The sequence below is a fragment of the Phragmites australis genome, chromosome 8 (assembly GCF_958298935.1).
Source record: "Phragmites australis chromosome 8, lpPhrAust1.1, whole genome shotgun sequence".
Lineage (NCBI taxonomy): Eukaryota > Viridiplantae > Streptophyta > Magnoliopsida > Poales > Poaceae > Phragmites > Phragmites australis.
Window position 1 is genome coordinate 18,228,499 of NC_084928.1, and position 26,201 is coordinate 18,254,699.

General features: G+C 42.0%; 1 protein-coding gene across 9 annotated transcripts; it reads left to right on the forward strand.

Moving 5' to 3' along the window:
• The first annotated feature begins 1,604 nt into the window (after positions 1 to 1,604).
• On the forward strand, positions 1,605 to 25,406 carry LOC133926722 (serine/threonine-protein kinase BLUS1-like). 9 transcript variants are annotated; one of them, XM_062372766.1, is made up of 21 exons: positions 1,605 to 2,011; positions 2,600 to 3,063; positions 4,059 to 4,313; positions 6,168 to 6,292; positions 6,409 to 6,453; positions 6,540 to 6,621; positions 6,703 to 6,771; positions 6,844 to 7,014; positions 7,089 to 7,154; positions 7,713 to 7,781; positions 7,904 to 8,041; positions 8,132 to 8,211; positions 8,839 to 9,099; positions 9,325 to 9,416; positions 9,640 to 9,722; positions 22,941 to 23,066; positions 23,142 to 23,184; positions 23,280 to 23,314; positions 23,546 to 23,583; positions 23,677 to 23,728; positions 24,995 to 25,406. In XM_062372766.1, the coding sequence occupies exons 2-21, from the start codon at positions 2,893 to 2,895 to the stop codon at positions 25,067 to 25,069; spliced, it is 2,076 nt and encodes a 691-aa protein (XP_062228750.1). In that variant the 5' UTR covers positions 1,605 to 2,011; positions 2,600 to 2,892; the 3' UTR covers positions 25,070 to 25,406. The 9 variants fall into 9 exon arrangements, 8 of the variants coding, with proteins under 8 accessions (XP_062228750.1, XP_062228752.1, XP_062228746.1 ...); XM_062372768.1 differs by having other exon boundaries at positions 8,896 to 9,099; positions 23,546 to 23,607; XM_062372762.1 differs by having other exon boundaries at positions 1,606 to 2,011; positions 23,546 to 23,607.
• The last annotated feature ends 795 nt before the right edge of the window (positions 25,407 to 26,201 follow it).

Here is a 26,201-nt window from a genome sequence, read left to right on the forward strand (position 1 = left end):
TTCGGAAGGCCGTACGGGCACTGGAGGGGTGGCCCAAAGGGGTCTGCAGTCTTCATAGGTCAGGCCTCTTGCTGCGAGTCTAGAGGCTAAAGGCTCTGGAGGAGCTTGTTGTAGCTCCGAGTTTTGGAAAAGCCACGTACGTACCGAAGAGGTGGCCTGAAGAGGTCCGTAGCCTCCGAAAGTCGAACCTACTACTGAGGGTTCAGAGACCGAAGGCTCTAGAGGAGCCTTTGGTAGCAAACTTCAACCATTATCCTCGGATTGGTCTATTTTCTCCTAATATTTTCCAAATAGAATTCCATCATCTTTAAATTTGAGATAAATTCTCTGAGGGATACTCTGTAACCGTGGTCAATTTCTATACATCTAAAGACTAATTTTCCAAATATAATAATATACTCCGAAAATCAAACAACCCTAATGACTCGTACATATATAGGATAATTTTATATAGTAATTTTATATTACTCGTCATCACAATCTAATTCAACCGACCACAATTATGAACATAGCTGTCTACATTGAATTCGCATTCAATTAGTTTCTCATATCTAACTTTTACTGATGTAATCGCGACACGGACTTCACTAGAAACCTTTTTAGTCCCTCATCCACCATAGTTTTTTCCCTCCTCTTGGCATTTTATAGTATCATTATTCATCTGCATCTTCCTCCAAATATAATTGGCACACGGACAATCATAAGAACCAAGACCATGCATGCGCAATACACTATAATTAATTTTTTCTATTGAGACCATGCATGCGCAATACACTCTAATTAATTTTTTCTTTTGAGACCATGCATGCGCAACACTATATGACCATGCATGCCCATATCTCTTTTTCACTTATTACACCATACCATCGAACATGGTCTAAATACCCCTAGCCCAGATATAATCATAGCGATGATGTTCTTCATTATCCTTTGTACTCTTTCCGTTCAAGAATATAAGCTGTAGTTTTTTTTTAAAAAAAGTTAAACTTTATAAATTTTAACTGATAATTTGTCAAATTATATGTAAGTTTAGTATACAAATTTGTTTTAATATATTTGTATTTTAAAGTATTTTTATAGAATGTTAATTTTATTGCGATTGGTAATATATTATAAGAGAAATTAACGATTGAAATTTAATTTTAATGATTTCTAAAACAAAATGTGCTTTACATCCTTAAACGGAGGAGTACTTGTTCAGGTGATTTTCGTGCTTGGCTTATGCACTTTTAGTATTCATTACAATATTTGAGCAATTTGCATTCCTGACATGCATAGTTCCAATACTAAAACATTAGCATGAGAAACATATATTTCATGTATCGATATCATACACAACTAAAAAAACTACAAACAAAGGATGGAAACAAGTACAAAACTAATAAAAACCACAAGAAATAGAATGAAAGAAGGGGCGCTAATGGTATTTGTACGGTGCATTATACTGCGGGGGAGTCTATAAACGACACTGACGTTGGGGGATATCTGCCTAAAATAGTTAATACATAAAGCCCATAATTAACTCGGGCTGATGCAGCGCACGCAGCGAGCAAGCGACGCCCCGTCACGTGGCGGCCACAGAAAATCAGCGAGACCAGCAAAGCAAGACAGACCACAACTACATCCACCACCTCTCCTCGCCTCTTCTTCCCCAGCCCGTTACGCTGCCGCTGCTGCCCTTCTACTCCGCCTCGTGTTCCGGTTCCCATCTCCGCCTCCCAATCGCATACTCCTTCCTCCGCCTCCACCCCCACCCCCACCCGCGCTTTCTCACCGCCTCCCATATCCGCCTGCTCGCGCGGCAGCCGCTCTCACCTCGTTGCGCCCAGATCCGCAGCCCGCAGGCGCTCCTCCCCCGCCGCCGCCGCCGAGATCCGCCACCACCGCTCCGGCGCCTCCACTAATCGCAGGCGGGGATCCTCCCCCCGACGCGCCACATCGCTCCGTCCAGGGAACGCTGCTCTCGAGGGATCGGTCGCTGCGGTGTCCTAGTGCAGGGTGAAGCTTCCAGGTAGCTCGATCACAGGTTTTGGTACCGTGGGAAGGACATTTGGGACGGTTCGTCCGACGCGGTCGTGGTTTTAGCTTGGCGGCGAATTGGTTGCTTGCTGCTGTGAGACGGGCTGATCGCTGGCTTGCGTAGTACGAACTGAGTTTAGAGCTCAACTAAGCTGTATGGGTGTCATCAGCGAAGCACTAGTGGTTCACGGAGCTGAGCTTGATTAATTGAGCTTCGAATTTCCCTGACCTGTGTGGAATCGGAGATAGGCTTGGTTATTGATATGTATTGTCGAGATTGGGCTTTTTTAACTTGGAATTTTGTTTAGGAGTATTAGAATATCAATGTTCTATGTTTTTTAATGATTATTGAGCTTATTTGTTGGCTCGGTAGGAATCATGGGCTCGCTTTAGTACAAATTTTATGTTGCATCATCGTGTCATATTGTGGCTCCTCTCCCACAGAGTATTTTGGCACATGTTAGCTAATTCTGAATATGGTGCTATGCTGTTTTGCAATGTGCTTACCTTTTAATGTAGCTATAACCTTTCTCTATCCTAGGTGCTCTACAATGTTGATGGTTTCCTATTTGCTTTGCAGCTTATAATATTCTGCCACAGTACTATTGGTGAAGCAAGTTTGGGTGGCTTTGTGGTGTCTACTTCATTCTTGTATCCGTGAATATAAGCCACTGGAGAAAAGGATGCATGAATTTTACCCTATGAAATAAATACTCCGATATTGGCCCATACATTCACCTATCAAACTTCACAATGCTGAATGTTATCCTCTGGCACACCTATATGGTGTTCTTGCCATTTACTTCTGTGTTTCTGTGCTACGGAAATTTCAAGAGCGCTTATGTTACTTGTGATGCTGTCTAAATTTGGACCATGGCGCATGCGCTGCTTAGTAGAGGGTTTCCAACCGATCCCAATGAGTATAAGTTATGTGAGGAAATTGGAGAAGGTGTTAGTGCCACAGTGTACCGAGCTCTTTGTGTCCCACTTGACATTGTGGTTGCCATTAAAGTTCTTGACCTTGAGAAATGCAACAGTGACCTTGTAAGTTATGTTCCATGCCAAATTGCATTTAATTCAGTATGCTAATTGACATTTCCTTGTCAATTTTTTTGAACAAATAAATTTTAAATTCTTGTTTCCCTAGCTAAAAAATGATGCTGATGTTCAAGAAATAAAATAATTATGTAGACAAACGCCAAGGGAAATTATGTCAACATAAGGCTCTTTTCGTTCTTGTAGAGTATTGATGCATTGTTTAATCATGTGGGTTAGGCCACAGGATTTTGGATGCTAGTTCTTCGGAAGGAGATTCTAGGATTCGTAGTAGGTTAGGAAGACACATATTACAAAATATCCTGATCAAGTTGGAGGTGGCTGTGCGCATGGGAGGCGGCGGTGCAAGTCTGGCATGGCAGCAGCGCTTCTCCAGTGCTGGACGGTGCTGGAAGAGGGGACTTAGAGGGAGAGGGAGGAGCTGAAATTGAAGTGGCGGCGATGCTGCTTCTTCGCGGAGAGAGAAGAGAGAGTGGAGCTGAGGTGTGGTAGTAGTTTTGGTGGAGAAGATGGGTGCTGCTGCTGCTGTTTCATGCGTAGGAGAGAGAATAAGAGATGGTGCTGATTTGGGGAAGAAAAGGAGAGGAGTGATGGGGCGAGCACCAAGAGAGGTAGAAAACAGGGGTAAAATGGGTATTTTCGAAGAAAACTAATGGAAAATTTTAACGGCGTTGACAGCGATGGCACAAAACGGTAAGATTTGCAACATGGATGGCATATTTCGGATTAGACCTTTTGCGATGGCATTTCCCTGATTGGAGACATTTGCAATGGCCAAAAAAGAATTATTCCATAAATTAACTCTCTCTTTTTTGTGTGGGCATGTGTGTTTTTGTGTCTGATCACTGATAAGTGACATTCATATCTTGTCCTCTTAGACAATTACTGCTTAATTTCTCTGTGAGCATGCTAACATTAAACTAATGGTGCTATTCCTTTTTTGGGCTTGTGCTTCTCATCCTTTTGGGATTACCATTCGTTAGGATGGGATAAGACGGGAAGTGCAAACGATGAGTTTGATTGATCACCCGAATCTTCTTCGTTCATATTGCTCGTTTACAAATGGGCATCAGCTTTGGGTTGTAATGCCTTACATGGCAGCTGGATCCGCCCTCCACATTATGAAAACTTCTTTTCCAGAAGGGTTTGATGAGCCAGTCATTGCTACTCTTTTGCGTGAAGTTCTGAAAGCTCTCGTCTACCTACATTCTCAGGGGCATATTCACAGAGATGTAAAGGTAATATATTACTGTATTGTTTTAAATCTCCAGTTATGTCTTAGAGCAGAAGTGTAGTATCTTGCATACCAGAATTTGGATTGACTTTATGACATTTAGCTACATGCCATCCATATCTTCTTTAGAGAAATGCCATTCAGATATTTCCTAAAGTTCTACGCCATTTCAGAATTCTTCCCATTGAACATTTTTGTGTTTTAAAATAATACCCTATGGCTCAAGCCATGCGCTGGTATATTCATCAGATGGCTGGGTCAGATGGACCATATCAAAACCTCATTTTCTATGGTCCTTTCTAGAGATGACTGCACATCTTGGTTGCAAGTGCTTGACTTTTGCATGCAGCATAAGATTTTGGTTCTGAGGTAGAGGCTAAAAACATCTTTGGGTTCATAGTAGAGGAGAATGACACAGGGTATGGGAAGAATGGAAGAATGGAGTGGGAGTATAATAGTTTGTTGCTCTTGGGTTATTATGTTGAGGATAAAGCTAGCTTCTAATTAGTTTTACTAAGGCCGTTGCCTAGGGATCACCTAGTTGCGCACAAGTAGGTGCAGTGGCTCCACACTAGTAGGAACCTACTTGATTTCATGGTAATGTTCGGGGCATGGTTTTTAAGGCATCACCTAGGCGACAAGGCACTTTGGGATGGTAAGGCGTCGCCCATGCCTTACGAAAAGCAGTGAAGAATGAGGGAGAGAGGAAGAAAAGAGAGTGGGAGGGGGGGGGGGACCGGCCAGCAAGGCCAAGCAGCCACCGCCTCCCCCATCCCTGCCGGCTCCAGCGCCGGAGGCCAACGCAGCGCTCCCTCCTATCAGAGAGGCGGTCGATCTGGAAGGGGCGGCAGTAGTCGTCGATCTGGCAGGGGGCAGAGTAATGAAGCACCTAGAAGATGGAGTGGCTGGCTGGCGTAGAGAGACGAGCAACGAGCGGTGGTGCTGCTGCTGCGAGAGAGAAGGGTAGCGAGTGGCGGCGCTGCGAGAGAGAGAGAAGGGTAGCGAGTGGCGGCGCTGCGATGAGAGAGAGAGAGAGAGAGAGAGAGAGAGAGAGAGTCAAGCATCCGGGGCTAGTACATGGCATCATGGGAGGAAAGGAGTATGAGCTGGTTAGTGGGCTGGGCCAGACCGCTCCCTTCTCCCCCTTTTTTTTTTCCTTTTTATTCCTCCTCCCGTCTGTTGTTTTGCTATTTCTGGGTTGGGTATGGCGTCGCCTCACCTCGCCTCATAATCGCCTAGGTGTTGTGAAGGGGGTGGGTCGCCACACCTCGCCTTACCGAGCATGGTTCGAGGTTGCTTCCACTGCTAGTTTTTTATGGCTAGTTGAGCCAAAAAAAAGAAAAAGAAAAAAAAGGAAAGAACAAAACTTGAAAGTAGGGAGGGAATTAGGAGTTTCTTCTATGTTTTTGTTACTTCTTATGGTAACCTATCACTTAGTTTTCTACAAAATCTCTACTACATAAAATACGAGTTGGTTCCTGCGTCACCTCTTCTCTTACTCTCCTCCCATCTAATAAAACCCCCTAAAATTTGAATAATTTACCCACTTTTGCCATCCAGCGTCCCCACATCGTTACCGGCTAACGATATGAGACCCTATGAGACCCGTTTTACTAATGAAAATAAATGAAAAATTAGGAGGACAGAGTTGTGTTGTTTTGCTGTTTTGGACAGAGTGCAGCAATTTTTAAGTTAAACCTATAACATCTTTACATGCATTTAGATTTTGTAATATAAAAATAGCATGTATAGATTCTCATGTGGCTAGATCATGATATATGGTTCAGTTTCTCTATTTGCTTTGATCATCATTGGGTGCATGTTCTAAATTATGTTCCACATTACTAATCTATTTCAGGCTGGAAACATCTTAATAGATACAAATGGAGCTGTTAAGCTAGGAGACTTTGGAGTGTCAGTCTGCATGTTTGATACCGGAAATAGGCAAAGAGCAAGAAATACATTTGTTGGGACCCCTTGCTGGTGAACCTTTTGTACCTATTAATCTGTATATCATTATTTTTAATGTATAATGCCATTTTATTCCTCTGCTTGTATGAACATACTGTTCATCTTACATAACCCCGTTGCATCTTCAGGATGGCTCCTGAAGTCATGCAACAACTGCATGGTTATGATTACAAGTAAGTCCATGACTAGCAGCTCTAAATTTGACTAATGTCCTTGCTAATTAAGTTGTTCATATGTTTCCTTTACGATTGACAAACAGAGCTGACATTTGGTCCTTTGGGATAACGGCATTAGAACTAGCACATGGTCATGCTCCATTTTCAAAATACCCTCCAATGAAGGTCAGTGCAGAAGTACATTTATTTTGCACTAACCATTTCGCCCAAGCTACATATGATAATGATACATTCTCTCTTTTGTAGGTGTTGCTTATGACCTTGCAAAATGCACCACCAGGTCTGGACTATGATAGGGACAAGCGGTTTTCAAAGGTTTGTTCTATTTACTGAGTTCTGTTTGTGGAACGTATAGATTCTATATTAATACTTGTTTCTTATTTGTAGTCTTTCAAGGATCTGGTTGCTACATGCTTAGTCAAGGATCCGCGCAAGCGTCCTTCTTCAGAAAAGCTCTTAAAGCATCCTTTCTTTAAGCATGCGCGGTCAGCTGAATATCTAGCACGGAGTATTCTTGATGGACTCCCTCCGCTGGGTGAACGCTTTAGGGATTTGAAGGTGTATATAATTGTTTATGAGGTGGCATGACACATTGCTGTAACAAGAATGACCTTGTTTTACTTCCCTTGTAGAACAAAGAGGCTGACTTACTTCTGAATAACAAGCTTGGTCCAGAGAGCAAGGAGCAGCTATCACAGGTTAGAGCTGGCTTTTTTTGTTCTGTGAAATCTTATATCTTCAGAATTATTAGAAATTATTGCTTGTCCTCGCAGCTGGGATTTCCCAAGGTCTTAGGTTTGAATTAAAAGAGTAGTGTGAGATCTATGACTTACTTGGGGTTTGCGTCCTTCAAAGAAACATATTTTTTCTTTATAGCTGCGGGTTCCCTACCTATTTCAAAGGAAATAAAATTATAAAACAACTTTGGTTCACACTGTCTCCATTTTCCTCTCTACATGTGGCAAACAAATGGAATAAAGGTTTGTTTGCCTTTGCATGGCTTTTTAAGAGTGCCCTTGTTAAGTGTTTGGAGATGGACCTCGTTTTGAGTTTTTGAGAATTGAACAAAAATATTTTTATAGAATTGTTTAGAACATGGAACTGTGATGTTAGCAAGCACCTTCCTGTGTTTCTCAGATTTCCATATTTACCTTTTGTAATACAAAAATACAAACTACTAATGAACTTTTCTTGGTTGAGAATTGAACTATGCATTTGTCTATTATTACTGACAGATGTAGTGATTTGCCTTTCAGAAAGAGTACATACGTGGCATCAGTGGTTGGAACTTCAATCTAGAGGACTTGAAGAATGCAGCTGCCCTTGTAAGAATCCAATTTTGGGTGCCGGATTCTACTAGCTGTTAAGGGTTGACAGAAATCAGCCAAAAGAAGAACTGGTTGCCAAAAATCTGAGTTTTCTAATCTTAAGGTGTATTCTTTGGCAGATAGACAGTTCGAATGGCCCTTGTCATTTAGATGTCAGAGATAACAAAGTTAAGGATGACTCACAAGATGCTTATAGTGAGCCAGAACATATTTACCAGGAAATGGTCAACCATGTTGCTTCTGGAAGGCCTGAAGAGGTACTGAGTTTCCATCATCACAGTTACTCAACTGAGATCCCATGAACTAACCTCGAACTATTACATTATTGCCTCCTGGTTCCAACCTAGCAGGATGAGATACAAGAAGTAGAAGATTTGAACGATGCTCTCTCCTCTTCTTTTCCAAGCCGCCCCCTTGAGGCACTAAAGTAAGCTCTTCTGGAGATTCCATCACAGTGCAACATTTCCTTTCACGTTTAATAATCTTTGATGTTGTGGAATGATGTTGTAGCTACTCTTTGGAGTATGATTTGGTTTACGCCTTCATTATCTGTTTGATAAATTGCTCTGTTCACGTTGTCAATGTACGAAACTTGTTACTGTTTGAACATTTAATTACACTTGATTTACCAATTTGGAGGTTAGTGAGAGTAATGTTTTTGCGACGCTATCATGTAATCAGTTGGAGTGTTTCTTCTAATTACGGTGGAAGTAACGTTTCTATAGCAAAAAGTTATCTTTATTTATTTTTTCAACATTGATCTATGTCTTGGCTTATTTTGTTTGGTGTGTGGGCCACTAAAAAATTGCGTCACTATTATAAAGGATCTGGGTGCAAATATATTGGTGTCTGAAGTTAGCATATATGATTACATGATGTTAAGCAGTGAATTTCAGTGTACAATCCCTATATTGCAGAATTTAGAATGGCAACTGTTTATCTTCACTGTTTTTCTTTCTCTATCGCTGTTACGTTATCTGTGTACCATGTTTTGAGCTCTATATTGTAAAAATAGTAGTGAATTATGAAGGATCTTCACTGACTAGTGATACAGATCTTACTTTGATGTTTGTGGTGCTGATGATCCCAATCCTACTGCTACTGATTCGAGGGTGCAACCAAGTGTCGGATCTGTACCCGTGCAACAGTTCCCAAAAATTGAGTATCGTAAAAGTGCCAACTGTAATGGTGAAAGTTTGGAAAGAAGTGTTTCTGTACCCTTGAATCTGGGCACCAGTGGATGCCACAAGCATTCTAGTGGTTCTCTAATACCTGAGCAAGTTCTTTCTCCTTGCATGAATATTGATTTGGAAAGGTAAACAATTTTGCTTAGTTTTATCTATTTTACATGTCAATCAGCATTTTTTCCTAGTTTATGATACCCTCATCTCAGATTTAGAATAATTGGCCTTTTGGGGGTCTATTCTTACATCTTTTGACAGCAGTGCTCGTTATTCTGTGTATTGTTCGCTGTATACATTTCTGCCTTTCAAAATGGCTATTCTAGACTGGTAATACTTGAAATTTTGTTCCATGAAAGGGACGAGTTTCATCAGAAAAATCCAGGCAACAGGAACCTTAGTGGCCCTTTATTGTTCCACCAGATGAAGGACTCACGCACCCATCTTGCTGGTAATGTGAGACTCACACCACACCCTCTCGCTGCCTTCGTTTGTCTCTATGTTTGCTTTCACATTCGTGCGTCCATGTGAGTCTATCATGAATGATCTTGCAACTAACCAGTTCTACAGTTATTTATTTTAGAAAGAACTGGAAGCTGGCATATAATCTCGCTTTTACTTGTTACTTGTGCTTGACACTCTATTTTGCTCATCACATCCATTTTTGAGAGCAGTTGCACCTGAGGAGCCATCAGAAGGGAAAGTTGTCCGTCGACGGGGGCGTTTCCAGGTTACATCGGATAATACTTCTCAAAAGGTACTGCATTATTTAGTTGAAAAATCACAGTAATAGTGAATTGTTTATTGCATTTTCTTTTTCTTCTTTATCCATTATGGTTCTAGCGAATGTAATATAGCTTTTACTGTTAAGACCTTTGGTAGTTTGGAGCCTTGGATTTTAATTCTGACTGATTTGAACTGTAATTGCTCAAGTTCTGAGGATAAATATGTTTAAAAAGGATTTAGTTTAACTGAGACCTGAAGTGAGTTACAGAACTTTAACCTTTGAAGGAGGCTAGAGGCCAAAGGTCATTTTCTTGACAATTTGGTCAGTGGATTGCCACATCTAGACAGCAAACGTGAGCTTTGTGGTTGATGGATTTCCTTATACAGTTTCTGCATAAGTAGGATCTCTAAAGAATACAAATTATGGAGGTATGGATTTTGTGCCATTGGTGGCACATGCAGGGTTAAACATTCATGCAAGTTGAAAGCATTTCTTGGAAGGACAGAGAGGGGTATGATGGTCTAAAAGACATGCATGCGGGTTGAAAGCATTTCTTTGTTCGAAGTCCACTGTGCTCTTGTTCAATGGATATTCTGTTGGCACTCACCTTTAGAGTTGATGACGAATTTTCTTTAGAGGCTACCCTAAAATAAAACAAATGCTTGACAATGGACTAGGCAGGGGGCTGATAACTGACCGGTTATCAGTATAGTTCTTATGGGTATTCATTTTGTGCTATGTGTTCTTGATATTTTGGGAAAAACTGTAACTACGAATGCATTAAAAGAAGCTAAACATGAGCCACAATAACATGTATTGACTATACTGATAACGCTTGGTAACCATTGGGAAATCTGGTTCGCACTGGTAACCAGAGCACTTGCCAGTGTGGTTTCGAACAATGTTCATATTCAATCCATATTTGTGCAATTGATCGTGCATCCATATGTGTGTTGCATCTTTTGAATTGGAAAATGTCCACTTTCAAAACCGAACTCCAGCCTCTGTTCATTTTTAACCCTAGACTTTGAAACTGTCCTATTTGCAATGTTGAACTATGGAATCCATCAACATTACCTCCGTCAAAGAAAATTGGGGTTGTTTTGTCTGATTTGGCTCAGACGTGGCACCGAAATGCACGATTTTTGGTTGACTTGCATGCCACATGCCATCCTTATTGTCTTTTAGACAATTTTGAGAGTTTGAGGTTTCAAAGTGGTCACTTTCATAGGCTAGGGTTGAAAATCGAAGCGAGACTAGAGTTCAGGACCGAAAATGGACATTTTTTCCTTTGAAGTTTGATTTTGAAGGTATAACACCATCTGGATGTGATGATGGGTACTATAAAACTACCGTATCTGGATTCCTTAGGGTTCCTTATATTTTCGGGGCATATCTTTGTGCTTGGGAAGGGAATCCCTAGATGTATGGAAACTGCCCGCATGTATCTAAGATATCTTGTACACAGAAGTTTATCTCTAAGAATGATAAGGAAGGAGTCCCGAGATCCCCCTATATATATATACAGAGCCATGGGACATTGTGGAGGACATGCCGATTGAAGTTCATTCAAGCCATTTAAGTCTTAAGAAGCTTTGACCCTTCAAGCCTTATGTACTCTAGATCTACATCAGCAACCCTTCATGATTGCGCACAAGGAGTCCCTCGAATAGGTTTAAATCTATCTAGGCTAGTCAAAAACCCCCTTGTAAACAGTCTCAGAGATCAATTCAAGACATATAGGATATAGGGATATTATCCTAAGGGAAGTCTGAACCTGAATAAACCTCTGTGTGTACCATGCAATTCGACTACAAGAAGTATCCCCTACTTCATCTACATGTTAGTACGATCGGCAGTTTACGAATCGTCGACAGCTGCCGCTGCTCGCGGGATATAGGGCTATTATCCTAAGGGAAGTCTGAACCTGAATAAACCTCTGTGTGTACCATGCAATTCGACTACAAAAGTATCCCCTACTTCATCTACATGTTAGTACAATCGGTAGTTTATGAATCGTCGACAACTGCTGCCGTCCGCGGGGAATATGATAAAGACATCGGATCTCCAACGCATAACATGTCGTTGGTCTCACCCAAGCCTGCACTAAGGACCGGCTTCTCGGATGAGGGGTTCTACGACAACTTCACCCTCTCGACCAACGATGAACCGACGATCGACAGGGTGGAACTAAACGAAGACCTTACCGGTGATGTCTCCAACGACGAGGCAAGTAGCTTTATGGATTAGTACACCAAGGACTATAGCATCGAGTTTGAACCACTCGGTTGCCAAGACGATTGCGTGAGCAACGTTTGCTGCAAGTAGAGATCTTCCCCCGCGGCTTCCGACAACATGGATTGTCGAAGTACCTATCCGGAGAATTCCTTCGATGACAAATTCATGATAGATCTAGACTCCTCCAGTGGAGGTTACCCTCGAGAAGTCTTCGCTATTGGGGACGAAAATGCCGGTCTGACCAATCATGACGGCAACGATCCCGTAAACACATGGGGCCCCGCCGCTCCGGCTGCAAGAGATAGTAGCCAGCCTCCGCTGATGACAACTCAGATCTCAAATCCTAACGGAGTTTGGGATCTCAAATCAATTGGGAACTTAGTGCTTGAGATCTACATGGCGCAAAGGCTCCTCCTTGTACAAGAGGCCCTCTTAGGATTCCCTACTATAGATCGGACTATCCCTGACGGTAAGGGTTGGATCAACTCAGTGACCGGCCTAGCCAAGGAAGCCATCCTTTAGGCGCGAACAACTCTAATCGGGGGAAGTCTCGTGTGGATCTCTTTTGTGATGATTTAGATCTGGAAAGACGTAACCACCGGAACAAGACGGTTCTGGAAGATAACCGAGCGCCTAGCTGCCACAAGGTCTCACCGATCAAAGACCATCCCATCAACGATCTGCGCGAAGTCATTGATCGACGGAGACACTCAAAGACCCCTGAGAAAGAATTGACCGCCCCTCAGCGGTCTAATTGGAGGACATCTCAGCATCGCTTGAGTAGGAGCTGCGGCTGATCTCCGACCCCCGTAGGTAGAACACCCGCGGCTACCCGAACCAAGCACGACACCATCAACGGATGCCAAGCTTTCTCTCTGGATCTACATAAGGTGAGCTACCCAGCGTGGTTTTGGCTGGGTCAATCGAGAAATACAACCTGAACACTAATCATGTCAAGTTCCTCTAGATCTGCACTACGGTCATCCAAGCAGTTGGTGGGTATGAAAAGGTGATGACAATTACCTTCCTACAACCCTTGAAGGGTCGGCTAGGATATGGTTGACCAACCGTTAGGGACGATCTACTTTCGGTAGTAGCTTTGCAAATTGTTTTGAGCCAACTTCTAAGGTACCTACGTTTGCCTTGACACGAAAAAAATGACCTCTTCCGTTGCATACAGATGGAAAAAGAAACCTTGCGCGAGCTTGTTCTTCGCTTCAGCAATACCTGGAACATTATCCCCAAGATAAATGACTGATGTCATCTAAGCGTTTACTCGGATCAGGAGCCAACGATGCTTGGAAGACATCGCCAGGAAGGAGCCTGAGACGGTCAAGGAACTCATGAGGGTCGTCAACAAGGCAGCCAATGCTGAAGAAGCGCTCCTATTCGTCAAGGAAAGGGATTAGGGTATCAAGTTCCCTCAACCCGGACTAGATGATGATGTGGCAAAGAGTAAGCGCAAGAACTCCAAGGGAGGTAAGGGCAAGAAAATCAAAATTGACGAAGTTTTTGTAGATCTTCTCGATACACGACTCGACAAGCGCTCTAGCTCATCCTGGGGCAAGGGCTACAAGTTGGGCACTAACGAACGTGATGGCAAGCCCTGGTGCTACCTCCAACAGATTGACAGCCATGACCTCCATGAATGCCGCATCTAGCAAAAGCTGGTTAAAGCTAAGATCGACAAGGCCAAAGGGAAGAAGACCCAGGTCACGACCCGGAGTCGGGATTCTAGCTCCAGCAGCAGTGAGGATGACTCGAACCCAATGTCCTACTAGTCGGGGGAGAGGACCGTTGACCACATGTTCGGCTGTTCTGCTTCTTACGAGTCCAAATGACAGTACAAGACGGTGGCCTGAGAAGTCTTAGCAACTGCCCCAAAGGGTCGCTAGACCGTCAAGTGGTCGAATGTCGAGATCTTTTTTCGACTTGGATGACTGCCCAAAAAACTTCGTACGACCAAACCGCTTTCCAATAGTGGTTGAACCTACGATCAATAACTGCAAGGTCTCCTGAGTGCTTATCAACGGAGGAAGTTCTCTGAACATCCTTTTCTCAGGCGCACTTGAAGCGATGTAGATCTCCTGGTCTGCCATCAAGCTGGTTACGCAAAACTTCCACATCATAGTACTCGGATCTTCGGCCGCACCCATCGGCTAGATATCGCTCCCTGTCACTTTTGGGAAGCACGACAACTTCGGGATAGAGATCATGTTCGATGTGGTCGATTTTGAGACTGTGTACAACATCATCCTAGGACGACCAACTCTGGTCATGTTCATGGCTATCACGCACTATGCCTACCAGTGCGTGAAGATCTCAGGACCAGAAGGAGTCATCACCATTCGAGGGTGCCCCAAGGTAGGCCTTCATTGCGATAAGTAAAGTCTCGTCATGACGCAGCACAAATCCGACAAGGAGACCAAGAACTTAGGTCTAAGGCGGCTATGAAGTCTCATGACAAAGTCAAAACTTGGATCCTAAATAGGAATTCGCGCTCGTCTCCTTCCTTCGGGCAAACGCTGACATGTTTCCATGGCAACCGTCCGACATGCCCGGTATCTCTAAGGAGGTGATCGAGCACAAATTAGCTATCTGCCCTGATCCAAGTTGGTCAAACAGAATCTCCAGCGGTTCGCACCGGACTGGAAACAAGCAATTAAGGAGGAAATCAAAAGGCTCAAAAGGATAGAATTCATCAGAAAAGTGGATCATCCCGAGTGGCTCGCTGACCACGTCATGGTTAAAAAGTCAAATGGCAAGTGGCACATGTGCGTAGATTACACTGACGGACGCCTTCAATCTACCACAGATAGATTAGATAGTCGACTCAACCTTCGGGTGCAATTACCTAAGACTTATTGATGCCTACTCCGGTTTTCACCATATCAATATGCATCCCGAGGACGAGGAAGCACTTAATGAGTCTCCGACTCACGCGAATCCAAGTGTCTGCTAGTTGTCAAATCATGTTTACTCAGCGGGCTCACGCAGACGAAGAAGCACTTAATGAGTCTCCGACTTACGCGATGACAGTTCCGAATACAACTCGGAGATGTGATCTCTTACGTCGACGACTCATATTCAATGCCTGGAATATTTTTTTCTCACACGGGGCAGTTGGAATAGTATCATAGGGAGAACAGCGCACTACTCCGTCGTACTCGCACAGTTTCTAAACGTCATCATGATCTCTTGTCAGGTAAAAGATTCTTTCTACCACCACGCAAAATCTCTGCTGCGATGAATTCAAACCTGGTTAGTGATGTCTTTTCTCCACGTCCTTTCAGAGGATTGGGATGATATCTCTTGGATGAATATGAAATTCCTATTAAGATGGAATACCTTCTTGGAGACTTGAGTAGTCGGAGGTGTTCGGAATCCCGACTAGACAACTTGAGGACTCTTAAGATCTCGGTTAGATGTACCATCCTACTTGGGGACTGGGGACCTAAGTTCTAATTGAAGATGCAGTCGGACAAATTGTTTATCTTTGTTGACTAAGTATTTGATCAGTCATAGCTTCATTTCACGTATTGATGTGGGGCTTGACGATGAGTAGTATAAAGCTACCGTATCCAGATAACATAAGGTTTTCCACGATCTCGGGCCATATCTCTATCCCTGAGAAAGAAATCCCTAGACGTATATACACTGTTCGTAGGTACTCAGGAAATGTCGTAAACATGGAAGTTTATCTCTAAAAATGGTACGGAAGGACACCAGAGACAACCCTTCTATATACACGGAGTCAAGGGACTTGCGGAGGACAAGCCAGTAGAAGTCCATTCAAGTCATCTAAGTCTACAGGAGCTTTGAACCCTCAAGCCTTCTGTACCTTAGATCTACATTAGCAACCTTCCTCGACTATGCATAAGGAGCCCGTTGACTAGGTTTAGATCTATCTAGGCTAGCATGAAATCCTCTTGTAAACAAATCAATAAAAGACAAACAACACGTATGGCTATTATCTTAAGGGAGGCATGAACCTGTATAAACTTCTGTGTCCTGTGTGATTCATCTACAAGGAGTATCTCCTACTTCATCTACAAGTTCGTAATATCGGCGGTTTACAAATCGTTGACAAGAGATATCTCTTTTCCCCTTGTGCTAGTCGCTCTCGACCCAAACGAAGAACTCTTGTTATACGTAGCAGTCGGACCATGTGTTGTGAGCGAAGTATTGATAGTGGAATGGGAAGCGCCCGATAAGCGAGAGAAGAGCCAGTGACCGGTATATTACGTCAGCGAAGTACTCAATGGTCCCAAGGAGCGCTACCTGCAAGTACAAAAGCTACTATATATGTACTGATGGTCTCTTGCAAGCTAAGACACTATTTTCAAGCCCATAAGATCACCATATCATCAATATTTTCACTCCGAGAAATTCTTCACAAGAGAGCTGCCATTGGACGAATTGCTAAGTGGGTTGTTGAGCTCGGAGAATTCAATATTCGTTTCGTACCTCGAACAATGATCAAATTACCAAGGCTTACTAACTTCGTCACCGAATGGAAAGAACTCGATAAACCCCAGGACAATCGCAACAACATGTTCGATGTATGGACTCTCTTCTTCGACAGGTCGCTTACTATCCAAGGCTCGTGGATGGAATTATAATCATCTCTCCCACAAGAGAAAGGTAGCTAGACTTTCCGGCCACAAACAATGTAGCCAAGTATGAGGATCTACTTGTCAGTCTTCAAGTAGCTTATGCGTTTGGGATTCGTCACCTTTCTGTGAAAGGGGATTCACATTTAGTAATAAAGCAAATTAGCAAGGAGTATTAAACCTCGGATAAAATCATGACAGATAACCTCGCGGAGGTAAGGAAGCTAGAAAAGAAATTCATCGGACTCGAGATCAAATATATCCCTAGGAACGATAATTGCCTCGCTAATAGTCTTTTTCGACAAGCCTTCTCACGATCTGCAGGACAAATCGGGATCTTCATAGAGAGACTCTCGAAGCCGTTTGTGAAATCATCAGATGACACGGTCGAAGGAGTGGTGGTCTACGAGACGTATAATCAACTTGGGGGCTTGTCAGAATTTGACGCCCCAAAAGGAGTCGTGGAGGAACTAGTGGCTTTGCTCGAATACGAAGATTCGTGGATAGATCCGATCCGTAAGTTCCTTCAAGATCGAGTTATGCCTGAAGATGATGCACTATTAGAGCAAGTATTCCGACGATCTAGGATGTATACCCTAGTCGACGATGTCCTCTATCGAAGATGCGCCCACGGAATACTCATGAAGTGCATCTCTCAGAAGCAGGTTAGAGAACTACTCGAAGAGATCCATGGAAGGGTGTGCGTAGCTTATGCTTTTTCCCGAACCCTGGTCGGAAAGGCAGCATTCAAACAAGGTTTCTATTGATCTACAGCTCTCCACAATGCGAACGAGATGGTAAAAACATGTGCTAGCTGTCAATTCCACTTAGGCGTGTACACCAGCCCGCCTAAGCCTTACAGACGATCCCGTTATTATGGCCATTCACGACTTAAGCGTTGGATATTCTGGACCCTTCCCGGTAGCGCATGGGGGCTTTAAGTTCGTCTTCGTCGCAATCGACACCTTCACTAAGTGGATTGAAGCTGAGCCAATCGGTAAGATCACGTCAGCAGGAGGCTAGAAGTTCATCATGAAAAGCATCATTATAAGATTTGTCGTCCTGAGTAGGATCATCATCGACAACGGAACTCAGTTATCAAGTGTGGCCTTCATTGAATACTGCAAGGGACTAGGTACTACGGTTTGCTTTGCGTCAGTTGCTCATCCACAGAGCAATGAACAAGTTGAGCAGGTCAATAGACTAGTCATACAAGGAATCGAGTCCCACATTTTTAACCTCTTATCCGCCTATGCTAAAGCCTGGGCGTCTGAATTGCCTAATGTACTCTGGGCACTTCAGACAACATCCATCAGAGCAATGGGTGACACCTTTTTTCCTAATTTACAGAGCTGAAGCTATGCTACTCTGTGAACTAAAGATCAAATTTGCCCACGTCGAGCTATACGCTGACAAGGATGAAATCTCGAGAAGGAAGGATGAGCTCAACGTTCTCGAAGAAAAAATGAACTAAAGATCAAATTTGCCCACGTCGAGCTATACGTTGACAAGGATGAAATCTCGAGAAGGAAGGATGAGCTCGATGTTCTCGGAAAAAAAAAATGACTAAGTGCTGATACGATCAGCAAGGTATTAGCAAGCTCTTCGATGCTACTACGACCAGAACGTCCAAAAGAGAACCTTACAATCTAGAGATCTGGTCCTACGATTCGTTTAGTGCCAAAATATAGTAACAAGCTAGGTTTAAAGTGGGAGGGTCCTTATACGGTGGTTGAATTCAATTGTCCTGAGTCATATAGGTTAGCAACGGAAGATGGTTAAATACTTAAAAACTCTTAGAATCGATCAACTTCGTAATTTCTATGTGTAAATACTAAGAAATAGTAGTTGTTATATTACCTGAGAAGTTAAATGAATCTTTTTTAGAATAAGTATAGATAACTCCCTCAACTATTAAGGAATAGTAGTTGTTATATTACCGAGAAGTTAAATGAATCTCTTTTAGAATAAGTCTAGATAACCCCTCAACTATTGCTCTTCGTCCACTCCACACCCTCACGTAATAAATCAGGTATTTAGCACCCTCATCTTTTCAATATCGTCTAATTAACCCTGTCAACCGGTTTTCCATGGCGGTTTAGTTGGCGCGCCACATCACCTCAGTTGCCTATGTGGCAGCCATGTCAGCATACAATCAACGTAGTCGAGCCATGTCAGCATACAATCAGCGTGTCAAGTCAGCGTTGCGTGGTAATTCGATTTTCCTTGAGAAAAAAAATTCATGAAAATAGATTATTCCCAAAAATATGTTTTCTATTGAGAAAAAAATCCAAAAAATATAAAATGATTTAAATAAATGTTTTAAGATGTTTTAAAATATTTTCTTTGATAAAATAAATGCTTTCGTTATGTTTTATTGCATATAAAATTAGTTTTAATTCTGGAAAAATGCAAATAAATGCTATGAAATTGTATTAACTAGTTTTATGTTGAAAAATAATTCTAGAAAATTTTAAATAAATGCTTTATCCCTTTTCAAAATTAGGTTTAATTTTAGAAAAATAGTTTTGTTGTTTGTAGCCGTTTAAAATTCGTTTAGCTGTAGTTTTCACATCGTTGCTCCGATTTAAGCGCATTTGGGCGCATTTATGCATATTTTGGGCGCATTTTGAGCGTATTGTGGCCCCATTTTGGCGCATTTGAGTACATTTTGGGCGCTTTTTGAGCGCATTTTGGGCCCATTTGGGCACATTTGGATCCAAAATGCGTCCAAATGTGTCCAAATGCGCTCAAAATGCGCCTAAATGGGCCCAAAATAAAATGCGCCTAAAATGTGCCAAATGCGCCTAAACGCGCACAAATTGCGCTTAAATGTTCCTAAATATGACAAAATGTGTTCAAAATGTGCCTGGAATGCACCCAGATACACCCAGAATGCGCCAAAATGTGCCTAAATGTGCTCAAAACGTGCCCAAAATGTGCCCAAATGTGCCAAATGTGCCCCAAATGTGCCCCAATGCACCCAAAATGCGCCCAAATAGGCCCAAAATGCGTCCAAAATTTGTCCAAATATGCCCAAATGCGTCCAAATGTGTCCAAAATGTGCCCAGAACTGTCCAAATCGGAGCAACGACATGAAAACTACAACTAAACGAATTTCAAATGGCTAAAAACGATGAAAGCTATTTTTCTAGAATTAAACCTAATTTTTAAAATCACTAAAGCATTTATTTAAAATTTCTATAATTATTTTTCAACACAAAACTAGTTAAAACAATTTTATAGCATTCATTTGCATTTTTCTAGAACTAAACAATTTTATATGCAATAAAACATATTAAAAGCATTTATTTTATCAAAGAAAATATTTTTCAACATATTAAAATATTTATCTAAATTATTTTATATTTTTTGGATTTTTTCTCAATAGAAAACCTATTTTTTGGAATAATCTATTTTCGTGTATTATTTTATTGAAAGGAAAATCGAATTACTAGACAACGCTGATGTCATCACACTGACTGGATGCTGACATGGCGGCCACATAGGCAGAGGAGATGATGTGGCGTTCCAACTAAGCGAAATTGCTCTAAAACACCGGTTGAGGGGATAATTAGACAGTACGGAAAAGGTGAGGGTGTTAAATACGTAGTTTATTATGTGAGGGTGTGGAGTAGACGAAGGACAATAGTTAGGGGGGTCATCTAGACTTATTCCATATTTTTTCAATCATTTTCTATTTGACATTGCAAATCAATGCATGACAATGAGATAAGTCGCTATTTGGGTAACTATACCTACGTGTGCGCTCGAGGATATAGACTGTTTATCCGAGAACATTTCCCTAGTAACCAGTCAGGGGCTTAACACGTATTCAGTACTAAATGCTGCAAATACATGTTGTAGGTGCCTCAAAACGATTTTTGACAAGAAGGGATGATACTTTAATGATACATCTGTGGGGACCGTAAGTTCCTTATCGAGTTCTCGAGTGTCTGAAGACTAAGACACTTTTCACTTAAGTCGGACTTAAGGCAATTCAGAATGTACATTGAAGAAAATATGTTAGAGGCTAAGCGTGATAAGCTGATGCATGCTTTCTATATCCAGTACTCATGAAGTCCCACATTCATACATAGGCATTTCACTAGAAAGTAGAGATTTCATTAAAGAGATGTCAAGTTCTTTTACAGATATGCTAGGAAAACTATACATACAAAAGGCGCCCTTAGTCCTAGCTCAACGTTGTGCAGGAAGAGGAAGAAAGAGAAGATCAGAAGGTCCTAATAGACGAGCCTATGCCAAAGGTTTCTCCCCTCAAAGCAGCTAATATCGTAGTTTGCTGCTCTACTGCTACCGTCATCATCATTGCTTGGGAATGAGGACGAAGTGAAAGCCTTGGCCTCCTCCTTCTCAGCCACCTTCTCTTCCCATATCTCTTCCTTCTGGAGGTCCTAGTCCACGTCCTACTAGCTTAGGGACAACTGCTTAGCAATCGTGCCTCGCCGTATTGATCAATCTCGACGACAGCAGAACTGGTGGCCACTTCCTCCTCCATCTCATTGGAGATGTTGATGATCTCCACAACGGAGGTGGACTTGGATGGGGAAGGCGGTGGTGTTGGAGAGGGAGACCTTGGTGACAAGGGTAAGGACCTATGGGTGATGGAACCCTATCCCTAACTTCCTGGGAATTGGAAGACGACGAGGACTCCATGACTAGGTTTGGAGGCTAAAATGGACCTAGGGTAACAAGTGCTCACCACCTAGGGGTTAAAACGGCCGCAAGTCTCCGTCTTTACGTGTCTTACTGCGGGTTTGGCCACATAATGATTTGCAATAAACCAAGCGTCTGCTGGTAGTCAAATCATGTCTACACAGTGGGCTTACGTAGACAAAGAGGCGCTTGACGACTCCCCGACTAGTGCGATAATGGTTCCGAGTACAATTTGGAACTACAATCTCTTGTGCTGACATCTCGTCGCATTCAATGCTCAGGATCTCTTTCGACGCACGCGGGGCAGTTAGAACAGTACCCTAGGGAGAACAGTGCACTACTCCCGTACACGCATAGTTTCCAAACGTAATCATGAGCTAGGGAAATATTCTTTTCACCACCATGCAAAATCTCCTATCTTTGTTACGATGGATTCAAACCCGGTCAGCGATAAATCTTTTCTCTCCGTCTTTTCAAAAAGGTTGGGATGATATTTCTTGGATGACTCGGAAATCCTATTCGGATGAAATAGTTTCTTAGGGGCTTGCCGGAGCACTCGAAGGTATTCGGAATCCCTATTAGACGACCCGAGGACTCTGAGATCCCGGTTAGATGTACCATCCTATCCGAGGACCTGAGTTCCACTTGAAGATGCAGTCGGTCAAAACGTTTATCTTTGCTGACTAAGCTTTTGATCCGTCGAAGTCTCATTTCATATACTGATGAGAGGCTTAAAGATGGGTAGTATAAAATTACCATATCCGGATCCACTAAAGTCCTCTATATTCTCGAGGCGTATCTTTGTGCTTGGAAGGGAATCCCTAGATGTATGAAAATTGCCCATAGGTACCTAAGATATCTTGTAAATAAAGAAGTTTATCTCTAAGAATAATAAGAAATGAGTTTAGCGGTAGTATGACAACCCCTCTCTCTCTCTATATATATATACAGAGCCAGGGGACCCTGTGAAGGATAAGCCGATTGAAATCCATTCAAGCCATTCAAGTCTAGAGAAGCTTTGACCCTTCAAGCCTTATGCACTCTAGATCTACATCAGCAATCTTTCACGACTACGCACAAGGAGCCCTCGACTAGATTTAGATCTATCTAGGCTAGTTAAGAACCTCTTGTAATCAATCTCAAAGATCAATACAAGACAAATATGACGTATGATTATTATTCTAAGGGAGGCCTGAACCTGTATAAACCTCTGTGTGTGTCGTATGATTCGATTAGAGGAAGTATCCCTATCTTATCACAAGTTCGTAAGATTAGCGATTTACGAATTGTCGACAGGATGCACACTGGTGTGCTACACATGTTGTATGTAATGAGTGCATATGCCACTTGCACTTCTGCACTTCTTCAATTCCCAAATTCTGGAAGAATCTTTATATTCGAATATATTGTCGAAACAATAGTCTATTTTCTGCCTTGCGAAGGCACAATCACCTTCAGACTGTCCTTCAACAGAAGTAACAAGTATGCAACCATAAGGTATTGTTGTTTTCTGATTTTAAATATGGTATTGTTGTTTGAAATTATGCTCCTACTGTATTTAATACAATTCTTGTGTGCATGTTATCTATTTTTAGTTCTATTATGCTTTACATTAACTGCAAAGATATCCTCTAAAGGATTGGTAGGCATGGGTTGCTTTCAGTGAAAAACTAACCACCCAAGTAATTTTACACTGGTTTGCCAACTAATATTTTCTTAGGTAGCTTCATTAGCATGCAGCAGCAACAGAACAAACCCAACAATTGGAGCAACATGCCGCAATCTCAAGTCCTCTGCAATTCTTCCAACATTGCAATTCTTGATGCAGCAAAATACTATGCAAAAGGTATTACTATATCTGTCATTTAATCTAAAAAAAGGAGGAATTGTTCAGCATTTTCACAATTCTTTGTTTTGACAGGAAGTACTGAGTAGACTGATTTCTTCAATTGAGGACACATCTGGTATGCATGAATGCGATATTTTATGTCAGATTTCAATGAAATACTTTGTCCAGTATACTGATATTATAGTTTTGCCTGGTACTATTGTCGATCAGATGCTTCTGAAGCAAGTATGAGTGGTTCATCTCAGGTGTGTAACATTGAGTGTCTCATAATCTCCATTTGTTTTTATGTTACAGCTCAGGCATGTGAACCTGAAGCAGTGACAGATCAGTCCAAACACCTGTGATGTGTTTCAATAATTCTTGTGTTAGTTTTAACGTTGAACAAACATGAAGTTGACCTGTATGCTACAATGACTGTTAATAAGTGTTGACTCTACGCTACAATGAGTGTTAATACGTGTTGACTCTATATGCAGTATTCTGGAGCGTCTGTCAGAGATAAGGAATTGCAGTCGTATGTTGTCCATTTGCAGCAAAGGTGTGATATATTTATAATAATTTGTCAGCACATTTGTGGACACTTGACTACATTTATGGAAATTGCCAGTGTCACGGAACTCGCTGAGGAAGTGCAAAGATTGAAGCTCCGAAACAATCAGGTAATAAAACAGTCTGCAAATATATTTTGAACAGTTACGTTTCTTTCGTAAGTTTGCAAAAAGTGAATCCAGCGAGTTTCTCTAATATTTGAAAATGAGTTCAACTCTCATGGTGCTTGAGCTTTTCCCTTAATTGGGTGTGCCTCGCATTTTTTTTTTACAATAGCAGGATCAGAATAACTTACTCCATTAATTTCGCTGACTTTGGATTCTAAATCCTTAATTTACCAACATTTATGTGGAAAATTGTCTAAACATTGCATGGATTCCCTGGATGACAGCTTGAGCAACAGATCAGTGTGTTGTCAAAAAAAGATGAAAGGTTGCAAACAGAGGATACTCAGCAATGATGATATGCCCCTTTTACCCCCGTTGTATAATTCAGTTCCCCAATTTTGAACTTGGTTAGCTAATTCAATTGTATTTTGGTTTGAAGTCAGGGCTGTATCATTGTAATTTGTAAGTATTTAGCAAAGATGTAATCATAGTAGTTTCGATTCGTATGGCTTTGCTTGGTTTACTGGGAAGTAATAGTTCTCTTTCTTTCTTTGAACTAATATGCTGATAACACCTTTGCGCATAGTTTGTGAAAGTTTACTTAAGCATTGAGCATTCTGTTGCGTGGAGTGGGTTGGAATATACTGTTTAATTGGGGTCCAACCATAGCGAACAATATACTGTCTAATTGGGGTCCAACCATAGCGAACAATAACAGGAATGGGAACTCGCTGGTTGGTTTTCTGAAAATTAAGCTGGGGTCCATTTGGACTGTCAGCTATGCAGCAAATGGACATTCTTCATTTTTTTTACATTTATGCTGTTTATTAGGGTTAGTTCGGTTTATCAGAACATTGAGAATGCTGTGAAATGGATTCAAATTTATGTGTTGCAATATGATTCCTGTAACTAGCATCAATGGTTTTTATTTTCTTTTTACCTATGATAGCAGATTTGAAACGATGCAATAGTTATATAAAAGTAATGTAAAGCTGTATTATAGTGCACAACTAGCTGAATAGCTCTACCTAGTGCTCAAAATGACGAGAAAGCCCTGCCTCGGACCTTAAGGCATGTAGCAACCTTTTAATAATAATTGTAGTTTAATAGAAAATTGCAAATTAAGTATCTGTTTTTGCAAAATTACAAAACAAGCAGCCTGTCGGCATCCCAAATGGCGAGTAAAAACCTATTGTCGTTTAGAATTGGTATCGGGTGAGTATGAATTGGGGCTTGCATGCGTGCTAATTAATTCTCTGCAAGCCACAGAAAAGTTATGGGCATCCAGGCCGTCCGTCCAGCTTCGTGATGCTGATGAGGCAGGAATCGGAATTGATTTTTTAAAAAATCTAGGAATACGGTGGGATCCATGTATATGTACACCTCTCCAATAAATATGCTTCGGAACGGGCGCGGTGGGTGCTGACCTCACGTGTTGTTAGGGTTCATGTGTTTTTTTATGTTCATGTGTTGGCAGATTCTTTGTAGTGGATATGATGTTCATTGTTTATTGAAATTTTTGGAGGTTACGTACAGAATATTTTGGAAATTTTATGATTGCGGGATGAGATGTTCATGTACAAGAATGTTTTAAATGTGAAAATTCATGTGTACAGAATGAGATCTGTGATGGATTCTCTGATTTTTCATGTGTACAGAATGAGATCTTTCTTTCGAAAAATTTACAGAATGAGATCTGTGATGGATTATGTGATTATCGGGCAATTCTCAGATATGTACCGAAGTGTACAGGGAGTGTACCTGAATGGGAGCAAAATAAATAAAGTCAACATATGGTGCACACGTGATAATCCTACAAATTTCTGTGGTATACATTAAGGTTTGGTTGCAACAAGAATTGGATTCGGAATTGCAACATAATTCAGCTGGAATTACATACTACTAAAAAGGCAGCTCTGAATCCTCAAATATTCCCGGTGCCTTTTTCTCGTCGAGGCATCCTTGTATGGGACACCCTTGACTCACTGGCGAACTGATGCTAACCTTGTTGGCGACAACCCGACCTCGCCGGTGAACTAACTAGCGACCACCGCCGGCATCCGTGACCACCACCGGCCTCCTTGTTCCTCCTGTTAATTGGGTCCATGGATGTCGTCACCGAACTCCACGGTCATCGGATTCATGGCGAGCTCCATGATAGTTGTCATGGGGATCCCCGACTGCCGGTGAATACCTTGACCACCTCTCTTTGATGCCATCGTGGCAGCCTCAATTGCCTCATGAATGTTGCTCAAGTGTCACTCGAGAGGCCACTGATGGAATCGACCCGACCCGACACCACCCATCTTGTGGTCGCTCATCATCCTCCACCCACCGCCACCTCCACGAGCTCCATGTACGTTGTCGAATAGAGCTCGATGCTTCACTACCTATGACACGATGAGACTGCCAGTGAGTTACCCTTCTTTCCCAACTCCGGTGGTCAACCCCCTCTTCTTCCTCAACTCCAGTGGTT